This window comes from Anabrus simplex, chromosome 5 (genome assembly GCF_040414725.1).
Source record: "Anabrus simplex isolate iqAnaSimp1 chromosome 5, ASM4041472v1, whole genome shotgun sequence".
NCBI lineage: Eukaryota > Metazoa > Arthropoda > Insecta > Orthoptera > Tettigoniidae > Anabrus > Anabrus simplex.
Genome location: NC_090269.1, coordinates 325,169,471 through 325,182,650, shown reverse-complemented (window position 1 = coordinate 325,182,650; position 13,180 = coordinate 325,169,471). Strand labels below are relative to the sequence as shown.

The 13,180-nt window shown below is 36.5% G+C and overlaps 1 protein-coding gene across 1 annotated transcript in view; it reads right to left on the bottom strand.

Annotated features, from left to right (window-relative positions):
• Positions 1–13,180, bottom strand: part of LOC136874051 (methionine aminopeptidase 1D, mitochondrial) — a 173,441-nt gene that overhangs the window by 29,161 nt on the left and 131,100 nt on the right. The window contains exon 5 of the mRNA XM_067147561.2: positions 4,665–4,775. Within this exon, the coding sequence (XP_067003662.1) occupies positions 4,665–4,775 (111 nt within the window). The remainder of the gene's footprint in view (positions 1–4,664; positions 4,776–13,180) is intronic.

Below are 13,180 nucleotides of genomic sequence, written 5' to 3'. Positions count from 1 at the left end.
TAAAAAAACATTACGTATTCAATAATAAACATCCTTTAAAAAATTCATTCACTTTCTGTGTGTGTGTGTATGTGTGTGTGTATGTATATGTATATGGAAGGTCTACATATAAAATGTTTCCTCGGCCTATCTTAAGAAGAAGAACTACTACTACTACTACTACTACTACTACTACTACTACTACTACTACTACTACTACTGCTGCTGCTGCTGACATATTACAGCGTGAAATAACTAAAAACGTCAAGGAAATAGAGGTTTCAACAAAAAGGAAGGAGACAACAATTCTAGTGTACGGTATGGATCCGGATTTAAATGAAAACTATCTAGAGCAGCACTCTCCTTAGAAGCTGCTGTTGAAGAATCACAGATCAATATTACATCTGTAAGACCGGGGAGGTTCAGAAATCTGAATGCTACCGTAATCTTGCCAATGGAACCATCGAAAATACTGTTAAAGAGAAAGAAAATAAATGTGGGATGGGCAACATGTATAGTGAAGGAAAGAGTTACAGTTGCAAGGTGTTTTAAATGTCTTGGATTTGGACATAAATCGCCACACTGCGACGTTAAGGATGACCGGTCATGGAGCTGTCTAAATTGTGGACAAGAAGGCCATTTGGCGAAGGATTGTGGGAACATTTCGTTTTGCACCATGTGCCAAGTGGAGGGCCACCGCTCAGATGAAATGAAATGCCCTACTTACAGGAAGCTAATATTAGAGGCAAGGAAGTTGAATTTAAACGACCAATAATAGACATACTGCAGGCGAAATTCATGAGGAAATCCGACAGTCATGACATGTATGCGACAGCCTTGGAAAAGAAAGTAGACTTAGTGCTTGTTAGCGAGCCAAACAGAAGGCGAGTAGCTGAAGGTGGTTGGTTCACGGACAAAAGATGTGATGTAGCTGCATATTTTTTAAATGATAAGTTGGAGGTGCTAAGCATAAGAGCAGAAGAAGGATATTTGTGTATTCAACTTTAGCAATGTCAGATTTATTATTGTTATATCTCTCCTAACATCCCTTTTGTTATTTTCAAAGCTGAAGTAGATGTAATAGTTCAGGACTGTATGGCGTCAGGTATTGAATCTATCATTCTCAGAGACCTAAATGTCAAGTCGCCTCTGTGGGGGGCAACAACTGCAGATCATAGGGGAGAATATTGGGCAGAATGGATAGCGACCCTAGACTTGGTGGTTCATAACACTGGAATCTTACCAACTTTTCCCAGAGGGAGCTCAGAGTCTTTCATAGACGTCACCTGCTCAACGCAGGGTATAGCATTTCATTGTTGACTGGGAAGTTATGGAAGATGAATCTCTCAGCGACCATCATTTTATTTATTTTCAAGTTAAGGGATCGAAGAAACTTAATGATATCATGAAAACTGTGTGGAACTATAACTGGGAAACTTTTAAAATTGCAATCGAGTGGATGTCACAAACTGTAGATACAGTGCAACATACTCTAAAAGATGTAACTGCTGTTCTTAAAGATGCTTGTAGGACCAGCCAATTGAGGGGATCAACAAAATATAAAACACGAGTCCCTTACTGGTGGAACAATGAAATAGACATGCAAAGGAAAGACTGCAATCGCAAGAGACGAATTCTTACAAGATCTAGGAAAAAAATCAGCCAGGTCAAAATACAATTAGAAGCTGACTATAAAGCATCAAAGAGGCAACTAATGAAGCTAATAAAGGATTCTAAGAGAAATCTCTGGCAAAAGCTATGCGAAGATCTAGACAGTGATATCTGGGGGGCGGGATATAAGATAGTGACCGGTCGAATAATCAACAGGGTACGAGTTCAGCTCCCAGCTGATAGAAGGAAAGCCATAGCAATAGAGTTGTTCCCTTGTACTAATGACAGACTTAAAACGGAATCAGATTTTTGTGTTGCAGAACCGTTTACTGTGGTTGAGTTCCAAGAGGTAGCACGCAATATGAAGACTGGTAAGGCACCAGGTGTAGATGGAATCCCACCAGAAGCCATCAAGCATGCAGTTGAGGTGGCACCTGGTTGGATCTTATCAGTCTTCAATGATTTATTAAAAAAAGCGTGAATTCCCCGATGAGTGGAAAGTAGCCAAGCTAGTGCTGTTATTGAAGGCAGGGAAACTATCATTACATCCATCAGCACACAGGCCAGTTTGCTTATTAAACACCTTGAGCAAACTTTACGAAGGATTGATTAAAACTATGGAGAAAGAACTTGAACAACTGGGAGGACTTTCTTCGAACCAGTTTGGATTTAGAAAGGGTAGAACCACAACCCAAGCTATTGAGCGGGTGATTCAAATACAGGCAGAAAGCAGTGAGAAATGGGCTGCTTTGATAATGCTAGGTGTCAAAAATGCTTTTAACACTGCTTCTTGGAGCATTATTTTAAGAGAACTTCGTAGGATGAACATTTCTCGGTATCTACAACAAATAATCATTAAGTACTTCAAAGGACGAAGAATACGACTTCATGATTTAGAAGACCTTGAAATGAGTGCTGGCGTTCCACAGGGATCTGTCCTAGGACCCACCTTGTGGAACATTCTATATGATGGTGTCTTACGCCTGCAGCTGACAAAAGGGACAACATCTATTGGTTATGCAGATGACCTTGCAATAGTGGTAATAGCAGAGAATGTAGAAGAACTGACCTTCCGAGTAAATGAATCACTGAGACGAGTTAACCTTTGGATGGTAAATAATAAATTGAGATTGACATAAGACTGAGGCTGTAATTTTGAAAGGTTCCAGGAATTGGAAAAATGTCCGTTTCTTATTAAATGATACAGTGATTATCCCAGGGAAGTCTGTAAGATACCTTGGGGTTCTTATTGACAGGAATCGCACATTTGGTGCACATGTGAAGGCAGTAACCCAAAAGGCAGAGAAGAAGGCATCGGCATTAGCCAGACTTATGCCTAACATCGGGGGACCAAGAACAGTTAAGAGACAAATTATGTGCTCTGCAGTATATTCCATTTTACTTTATGCTGCACCTATCTGGCACAATGCACTCAGGAGGAAGATTCACCGAAGAGCTATGGAAAGAGTACAGAGGAAAATGCTGCTCAGAGTTACCTGTGCATATCGAACTGTTTCGACAGCAGCTTTACAAGTTGTAGCTGCCAGTTTTCCCATTGACCTTCTCGTTGTACAGAGAAAACTTTGGCATGAAAGGGGTGCGACTATATCTGCTGAAGAAAAGAAAGCCTTGAGGAACCAACTCTTACTAGACTGGCAAGACCGATGGGATGGCACAACCGATGTTGGCCAATGGACAAAAAAGCTATTAACCAACATAGGAGACTGGCTTAAATGTAGACATCGGCAGGTAGATTACTATCTGTCGCAGATCCTGACAGGACATGGAAGATTCGGCGTATACGCCATGAAGATGGGAAAGACGCAGGGAGATGGTTGTCGGTACTGTTCTGAAAGGGATACAGTAGAACACACTTTTTTCTACTGTGTTCGATGGGAAGAAGAACGAAGGAAAGCCTGCCAACAACTTGGCTGACGACTCACGCCAGGGAATCTGGTTCAGATTATGTTAGAGAGCCCATTTGCCTGGAACACAGTAAAGGCAATGGCGACAAGCATTATGGGGATGAAGGAAAAAGAAGAGAAAGGAAGAACTTAATAATATACATCACTCCATTCTGATGTCATGCCGACAAGCAGTTCCAGAATGGGCTGAGTGTGAAGAGGGCAGGGGTTTTTAGTTGGTGGAAATCCAACTCCCACACAGAGTGGTGTCTTTAAAAGATTTTCCCCTGCCATAACAAACTACTACTACTACTACTAAATCAGTGAAACTTTAAGGATGAGGAAAAAAGCTTTGCTTGTTTTTTTTTTAAATATTGGAAATTGAAATTATCTGTAGGATCTGGGGTACCAATCAGTTTCATTTACATATATTCTTCATATTGTTTTCCTTATTTTAAATTTTCTTTTCACATGTCCCAGATTTTGACCATTTCAATATACAGTAATAACCCTAAATTTCTTGCTTTACTTGCTTGTTGTTTAAAGGGGCCTAACATCTAGGTCACTGGCCCACCCTAAATTCTAATGGCATTAGCTTGTGAAGCCTAGCGAATCTTGTACATTCTTATCTCTTCTCTATCTATCCTTCTCTCTCTGCCTTCATTCTTAAGAGAACTGAACTCTTCCCTTTTCCTACTTTATTTAATTAAGTGGGGTCCTTTCTTATAATTTTTTATAATTTTTATAATTTTTTATAATTGTGTCCCACCGACACAGATAGGTCTTATGGCAACAATGAGATTGGAAAGGTCCAGGAGTGGGAAGGAAGCCTCTGTGGCCTTAATTACGGTTCAGCCCCAGCATTTGCCTGATGTCAAAATGGGAAACCACGGAAAACCATCTTCAGGGCTGCCGACAGTGGGGGTCGAACCCACTATCTCCCAAATGCAAGCTCACAGCTGCGTTCCACTACATGGGGTCAGATTTTCATCTTATTTGTCTCTTTGTCACCACACCACCTTAAATCATTACCCCAAGGCTAATAAATTTCAAAAACGATTTGTCCTGCAAAAATTTCAAATAAAATGATCACGCTAATATAGCATAAAATTAGTTCTTCAATTAAAGCAAAAAGCATTTCCATTGTGATGCATTAAAAGCTAAACTTACAGCAGTGATATATATCTGGAGGACCATGAAAGTAACTGCCAATGCCATGACCTGTAAATGCTGGCACCACTGTGAAGCCATTCTGGCGAGCTGTCTCCTCCACAACAAATCCTACAAAAAGAAAAACAATCAGGGATGTGCCCCAAAAGAAATTAATTGCAAATGTACAAATATTTAAATTTGAATACTAATCTTAGGAAACTGAACAACCATTTTTATTTTGCTCTACCAACAGATACAAACCAGCTGTGAAGAACCATATCTTGTAAATATTTTGTTTTGTTTTCTTTTTGGAAGTGTCAAAGAGTTCACATAACATGAGTGTGTATTTCTTGATATTATGAAAGCAATAAAAATAACTATGTCTGCTGTTTCATGTGAATATTAAAACTAATCAAATCTAAGTGATGCAAATTAAATGGGAAGCTCATTTTTGGTAGAAAGAATGTTTCCCTCACCAGCTGAATAGAGAATACTAGAGAACCAGCAGAGAAAGCTGAATGAAAATAAATGTATTGCTATCAGAAAGTATTAACACCTTCACTAGCTACCAGCTAGCTCTTTAAAAACCCCAGCTCAGGCATGTTTCAATGGACACTTTACAGGGTACCAGTTCTTCCAGTTTTCAAACTTGTCAAAATAACTACATGAAATAAAAATTGGAAGTTTTGAACAAACCTTAGGGACGAGTTGAAAAATATGTTGGATAATGAGTCTGCCTTGTCCACCTTTACAATACAAATTGTTTGCCTGTATAACTTGTCTTCACTGTTCAGAAATATCTGCTGTCACTGAATTGCAGGAAAGCAAGAATGACTTCAGAACTATTTCGAGACAATGTTCTTGAGAAAATCAAGGTCCCAATCACAGGACCCTTGTCTTTAAATAAGCTTCTTTATTATGCCTGTAATAATCATTAGGCCTAAAAACTCAATTTCATTGAGGATTACACTGACTGACAATGAAAATAGAATTTATTAACACCATAGAGGTTTAATAGAGGTTCATATTGACTACTTAATGTGACAATCTCACTGGACTGAAAAAACAGGATACAATGAGTCTGCCTTGTCAATACTATTAAAAACTTACTTAATATATATCATTTAATCATACATGTTTCGAGAAAAGATCATTCTCTTCTTCAGCGAACTAATATTTCACAAATTCCAAGATATTCAATTATTTATTATCAAAACATTACTCAAACAACTGGAATGAAAATATCACATAATGTCTATTTTTCTCACTTTCAAATACCTTAAACTAATAAAATGGTCCACTCAAATAACATTATATACTTGTTCTTCTAGGACTGTGCAAGTAAATCAGCTGTGACAAGCAATCTATTGCAGGTAACGGGAAAGTAGTAGGGTTGTGACTTCTTAACTCTTATTGGAAGAGTGTTCTAAACCTTGATACAGATAAAGGTTGTAGATTCATTCTTCTTTTTTTTAAAAAACATATGAGTTTGCCAATTTAAACCATTTTTCTTCTGCTGAAATTTCATTCAAATTTAAGTTCTTACCTTCTCATGACAAGTAGATAAACAGTTTCTCCAAGATATTCATATAATTCCCTTTCTGAACTGTGTACAGTAATTTCATGTCCTTTTCTATATACTTGTGAAATCCTTTATCAAACACTCCACCTTTACAATACAAATTGTTTGTCTTTATTTTAAGACAACATTATTATACAGTGTTTCAAGACATGTTTTGTCCTACTTGAGGGCATCTTCTGTTGATGATCTACAAAACACATTAAAATATAACAAGGACATTGAAAACTTTGAATGGTAATTGAAATTCAAAGTCAAATACGTCCAGTTAAAATGTGACGTAGTAGACGTCATGTCGCAAAAACCATTAAACATGTATCTTTAAAACAGCACAAACTGTAGTCTTTGGTGTGACTGTCAATGGGATGAAAAAGTTATGCACACTCTATTTAACTGCTGTATAACTTTCCGTACAGTGTATAAGGCTTGAAGCAAATCTTAGTTGTGGTGGGATCTCTAATTCAAACTGCACAAGTTCACTGAAGGGTTGTGCCACAATTTAACAATGGGGGCGTCCTTACCCCTCCCGAGCGGCCTGGCTCACCTTGAGTGTTAGCATTAAATTTTTTAAATGTAATCTTCTATATATATATTTTTTTTTCAAATTGCTTTACATAGCATCGACCAGATAGGTCTTATGGTGACGATGGGACAGGAAAGACTAGGAATGAGAAGGAAGTGGCCATGGTCTTCATTAAGGCACAGCCCCAGCATCTGCCTGGTGTGAAAATAGGAAACCATGGAAAACCATCTTCAGGACTGCTGACAGTGGGATTCAAACCCACTATCTCCTGAATAATGGATACTGGCTGCACTTAACTCGCGAGTGGTCGCTATATGAGATTTTCTCTCACATTATTTTTATTGTGATATTACTTCACAGTGATGAAAGGGAGGTGACTGTTCCCTCTTCTAGCTGAGTTTATAACTGTCGTGAGTAGAGCTATTCACATTTGAAGGGTAAGCACCCCCTACCCTAGTCAGAACAAAGGTCCTATGTGTCCGTGCGTGCTGCGTGAGAGTTTCTCTCATCGCGCGACTAATGACGGTGTTATGTTGAAGTGGAGCGGGAAACTTACTCCTGTTTTTAAAATATGGACGTTACGAAGTTTGGAATTCAATGGAAAGCGAATAGGAAAGCATGGATGACCAGAGAAATAATGACAGAGTGGCTAGGACAATTGGACAGAAAAATGATACGCCAGGAGCGAAAAGTGTTATTATTCCTCGATAATGCAGCATCGCATCCGGATACAATTAAGTTGCAAAATGTGAAGATCGTCTTTCTCCCACCAAATGTAACATCAGTTTCTCAGCCGCTTGACCAGGGAGTGATCCAGAACTTCAAGGTTATGTACAGACAGTTAGTGATGAAGCACATAGTATCAGAACTTAACGGGAATGAAGTAACCCTTCAAACACTAACAAAGGGGCTGAATGTTCTCCAAGCAATTTCATGGATAACCAATGCATGGAAAAACGTCACGGCCTCAACAATTCGTAACTGCTTTCTGAAAGCTGGGTTTCCCGCTAGTGGTGGACATCCCGAAATAGAATCGGATACCCTTCCTGACAGCATGGAAACAACACAAGAGTTGAATAATGCAGCAGGTTACAACACCTATATCGAAACTGATTCAGATATTCCAACAGAGTGTGAGAGTGGAGACACGAAAACGATTCTTCAGTCAATCCAAGGGAAGAAAGACAAAAATGAAGATTCTGACGAAAGCGGGAGTGAAGGTGATGCTAATGATGACTTTGAAGAAAATATGGAAATGAATGTGCTGCCAATAACCTCGTACAGTGAGGCTCTCAGCTTTGTTAAGCGACTGAAAGAATTCTATTATAAACAAAATGATGAAAAAGGTGTAAATTTGACCCAGGATTTAATTGCACATAGTGAAAACATCATTGCTAAACCGAAATGGACAAAAAAAACGAACATTAAGGATTTTTTCAAGTGCTAATGTTTTACTGTACTGTGCTAGAGATTGCTACATCTACATACTGATTTAAAGTTTCAAAAACTCATATCTTCTTAATTTTAACATGGTGAACGGTAATAGTGTACAGTGTGCTCAGTAGAGGTTTCCACAGAAGTGTTTTTGTCTCTTTAATACAGTGCATCGCAGATGCAGCAGCCCATCTACAACTTTCTCATGTGAGTACAGTCCAGTATATTGTACAATACTGTGTACAGTATACAATTGAAGGTACATTTAACGGTACCGGTTTCATAACCTCTCACGGGCGGACACCCCTTCATAACGGACATTTTTTTCCGTCCCGAAGGTGTCCGTTATAGGGAGGTTTTACTGTATATATACCAATATTCCTATAGTCGAAACTAACAATCTGTTCAAAGAAAATTTAAACAAATACAGTCATTTGAGTAAACTAGAAATAGAAGAAATTTTAAATATTCTGATGTTTGTCCTCAACAATAACTATTTCACTTTTAGTAATAAAATTTGTCAGCAAAAAGAACTTCCCATGGGATCCCCTATTTCCAGAATTCTGGCAGAAATCTACACAGATAATCTAAGAAAAACTAAGATAATAACAACTTACAAGGAATATTCCATTGGTCAACTTAGCAACTATTTTGAAACTTATAATCTCCCATCCGACAGTCAGTTTGGTTTTCGACAAGGTAAATGTACTACTACTGCTGTTCTTGAAAGTTTTAATCAGATATTAACAGCTTTTGAAAACAAGCAGGCCATCTCTTTGGTGTTATGTGATCGAAGTAAAGCTTTTGATTGTATTAATCATGAAATTTTACTTGCAAAGCTTGAGATGTATGGTGTCGAGTATCCCTCACTGCACATAATTAAGTCATATTTAAATAACAGATATCAGTTTGTCTCAATTAAAAATAGGTATTCCATTTTGAAGAAAGTTACAACTGGTGTGCCACAGGGCTCTGTCCTCAGTCCATTTTTATTCATTGTGCCAATTAATGATTTAAATACAAAGTATGTTACAAGTGTTTATTTATATATCCACCTATTCAATACAAAGATATCTTTTTAGAAATTAAATATTATTATAAAATGTTAAGGGACATGTTTCGCCCATATTAAGGGCATCATCAGCCTCAAATTCAAACCTGTATGATGAAAAATCAGGATCCTGATTGCTCTTACAAGCCATAAAAAGAGGATATCATTATAGGTGTCAGTCTAAACATACAAAATATTAGAATGTCCTTGGCTAAAATTGCAGTATCAAGCTGCATGTCATAAGTTCACATGAATATACTTTCCGGAGCATTGAAAAACTTGTTGGGGTAGGACAGTAAACAGCTCAGTCTTTATAATGAAACAGAAATGTGCCTCCTTGAAGATGATAAGAAAAAGCAAAGCTGATACACTATTACAGATGTCAATATCGTATGTTGTGATAAGACAACAGATCTCTTAAATGGCTGTTCAGCTGCCTATAGTCTATGTGTAGATTCACATAATGTTATTTTTCTTCAACTAACCTTTCCATAACTGATTTACATCTTCACAGACGAAAGGGTGTTTTTATACATTTTCCATGTTTTACCTTTCTTTAAACCCACATTCTCTTCAAAAATACCTTCCTAAGCATTCACTCTCCTCTTGTTACAGACTTCACACCAAAGAGCTCTATCAACGTCGATAAACCTTCGACTTTTGTCCTTCAAATAAGATAAATACATCTATAGACAACCGAATGCTTTTTCCTTGCTCCCACAATTATGTAAGGAAGACTGTTATCTTATCATAACACATTCGACTTTCACTCCTTCAGCCAGTTAAATAGTGTTCTAAATATCTAGTTTGGAAGCTATGTCCAGTTTGACCGATATACGAAAAATTACATTCTGAACAACTGAGTCTATAAATTCCTGAGCCTGTGGAGCGGTAATTATTTATGTTGACAGTGTTTTGGTTAAAAAATATGTTTTAAGTTGTGTTTCACATTTTGAAAGTGATAATGACTTTGTGTTTTTATAGGGGGTTAGCTATCTGATGGATAATTGGATTAGTGTATGTAAAAGATGCGAACTTTGGTTTATTGGGTTTTATTGGGGAAAGTTGTGTTGTTAGATTTAGTTTTACTTTGTTGATAATTTTATTAATCATGTCGGTGTTGAAGCCGTTGAATTTGGCTATTTCTTTTATTTAATCTAGTTCTTTTTTCAAGTTATTTGCTGAAAGGGGAATTTTTAAAGCTCTATATATTAAACTGTAATATGAATCTTGTTTATAGGAGTTGGGGTGTAATGAATTATTTATTGTCAGCAGAGTGAAGGAAGGTTTTCTGTAGATCTGAAAGTCAAATTTATTATTCATTCGTGTGATACCGATGTCTAAAAATTTAATTGAGCTGTTATTCTCATCTTCCTTTGTAAATTTTATATTATTATCTAAAGTGTTTAAAAATATGAGGATGTTATAGCTGTTATTGCATTGTTTGTCAATTATTGCTAATGTGTCGTCAGCATAACGGAGCCGTAGATGAAGCCCATTAATGTTTTTTATTATTTTTTTGCATTCCAAATGGGCCATATAGATGTCTGCTAATATTCCTGAAATAGGGTCACCCATTGCTAAACTGTTTTGGTGGTATATTTTGTTGTTAAACGTGTAATAATTATTGTTTAATACGAAAGTTAATTTTTTAACATATTCTTCGATCTCAATTTTGCTTAGTCCACTATGTTCAGAAAGGTTGTTTTTTAATTATGTTGATGGTTTCAGTAACTGGGATGTTCGGATACATGTTAGTGATATCAAATGACATAAAATATGATTGGGTAACAGTAAGTTTATTTAAAGTTTCGCATAAGTCAATTGAGTTTTTAATGGGGATTTTGTTGTTTAATTTGAAAAGTTTTTTAAAGAAAATAATGTAGAAATCTTGAAGTTTTGTATGTCGGACTACCTCTACTGTTGATAATTGGCCGGATAGGGATGTCTTTTTTGTGGGATGTGGGTAAGGCTTTTGTGGTGGGTAATCTTGGATTTATATTGATTAGTTTAAGATTTTCTTGGTCATTTAAAAGGAAAGTTGACTTTTTGAGCAGTGTTTTTAAACTATGTTGTATTTTTGTTATAGGATCCTCGCTGATGATAGTGTAGGTTTTATCTGAAAAGAAATCTTTGTTTTTTTTAAATACACTAGAGTCCCATTAATCTGAACCCCGTTAATCCGAAAGTCCGGTTAATCCGAACTGAAATATTCATTTTCTTTTAAAAAATTATCCTTATTGAAATGACAGAACATATTATAGAATGCGGATTTCCTTGCATTTTATTAGTCATATTTTACTAGAATAACTTAATATAAACATAATTACACATCATAACCCATCAATCACTGGCCGTTTATCTTTACAAAGTCTGTTAGTTTCTTTTCCTGTAGTGATTGGAACCTACTCGAAGATGCAGTGTTAAATCAGCATCTCATGAACATCACATGAGTAGGCATAGCAGCGGAGTGTTGCTCAACGTAGCGTAAGGCGGCCGCAGCATCTAAATGTGACACTAGTTGTTCATTGTGGTCTTCTTCGTCGTCACTCTGTTCCACATCAACTCCAGATTCCTTCTCTACCATAGCTACAATTTCTTGGTCTGTTTATAGTTGAAGACAGTCAGCTTCCATCCACTCACTAATGTCATTTTCATTGGCTCAGTTTGGTGGTATTTGAAGGTTCTCAAGTACATCAGCCTCGTTTAAGAAGATTTACTGGCACGTAATAGAACTTCTGCGGGAGAAAATCCCGGCACCTAAGCGTCTCTGGAAACCGTAAAAGTATTTAGAGGGACGTAAAAACAATAACATTAATATAAAAAATCCGAAAATGTTGTAATCCAAACGGACTCCGGTTCCAATTAGTTCGGATTAACGAGACTCTACTGCATAGTCTTGTTTGTTCATTAGTACAGTTGTATTACCTTTATCGGCTTTTGTTACTATAACATTATTGGTATTTTTTTTAGTCTTTAAAGCATGGATCTGTTTTGAGAGGATAGTATGTTTGTTGGTTTTTATTTCTTTGGCTAGGGTAGGTCATTTCTTTTTTATTTCATATCTAATGTTGTTTTGTTTATCTAAGGTAACTAGTTTATTAAGGTTGGATTTGACCTCCGTGATTGTGGTGACTACATCATCGATCTTATGGGGGTTTGGCCAATTGTATTTTAAGCCTCTGTTTAGGAGATTCATTTCATTCTCAGAGAAGGTGGTATCAGACAAATTAATTATAGTAGGGGTATTATTTAATGTAGTGGATGTGGTCATAATATTTTTATTATGGTCTGATATGCTTGGTTCAGTTCCCTTCAGATGAGCTAGTTTCAAGTCTAATGTTGTTTGTTTCTTTTCCAGTACATTTGCTAACTTATAATCGGTATATCTCAGGAATGATTTCCATTCAAGTGAGGATAAATGATGTGCAATAGTTAAGTGCGTTCAATATAACTGGAAATTCAAATATGATTTTTTTCTTGTATAATTGTTTAATTTCATTTTTCAACCAGTTGAGTGTTTTAATTTTTGGGATGGAGTGTTTTTCCTTTGCAGTGGTTTCAAAAATTTAGGCACTAAACTTAGTTTTAAACATTCCTTTAGGAAATTAATATCTTTGGAAATTCTGCCGATTTTTATCTTGAGGTTTAGGTACTTAATGGTTTTTACTGTAGCCTGGTTGGCTTTGACGTTGCAAGTGATAAACATCATTATGGTTCCGTATTGAAGATTACTATACTTGTAGGATGCTTATTAATTTATTATTTAACCACCTATTCAATACATTATAGTCTTACACTGCTACTTAAAACTTCACTTCACTAACAAGATTAATGAAGGCTTATTTTAAGTCAAGATACTCCAATCAAGTTGTTGTTTTATTTTAACATTTGATCACTTTGCTATCGACTACACCAAATGTTAAATCATCAATTACTTTTACAAG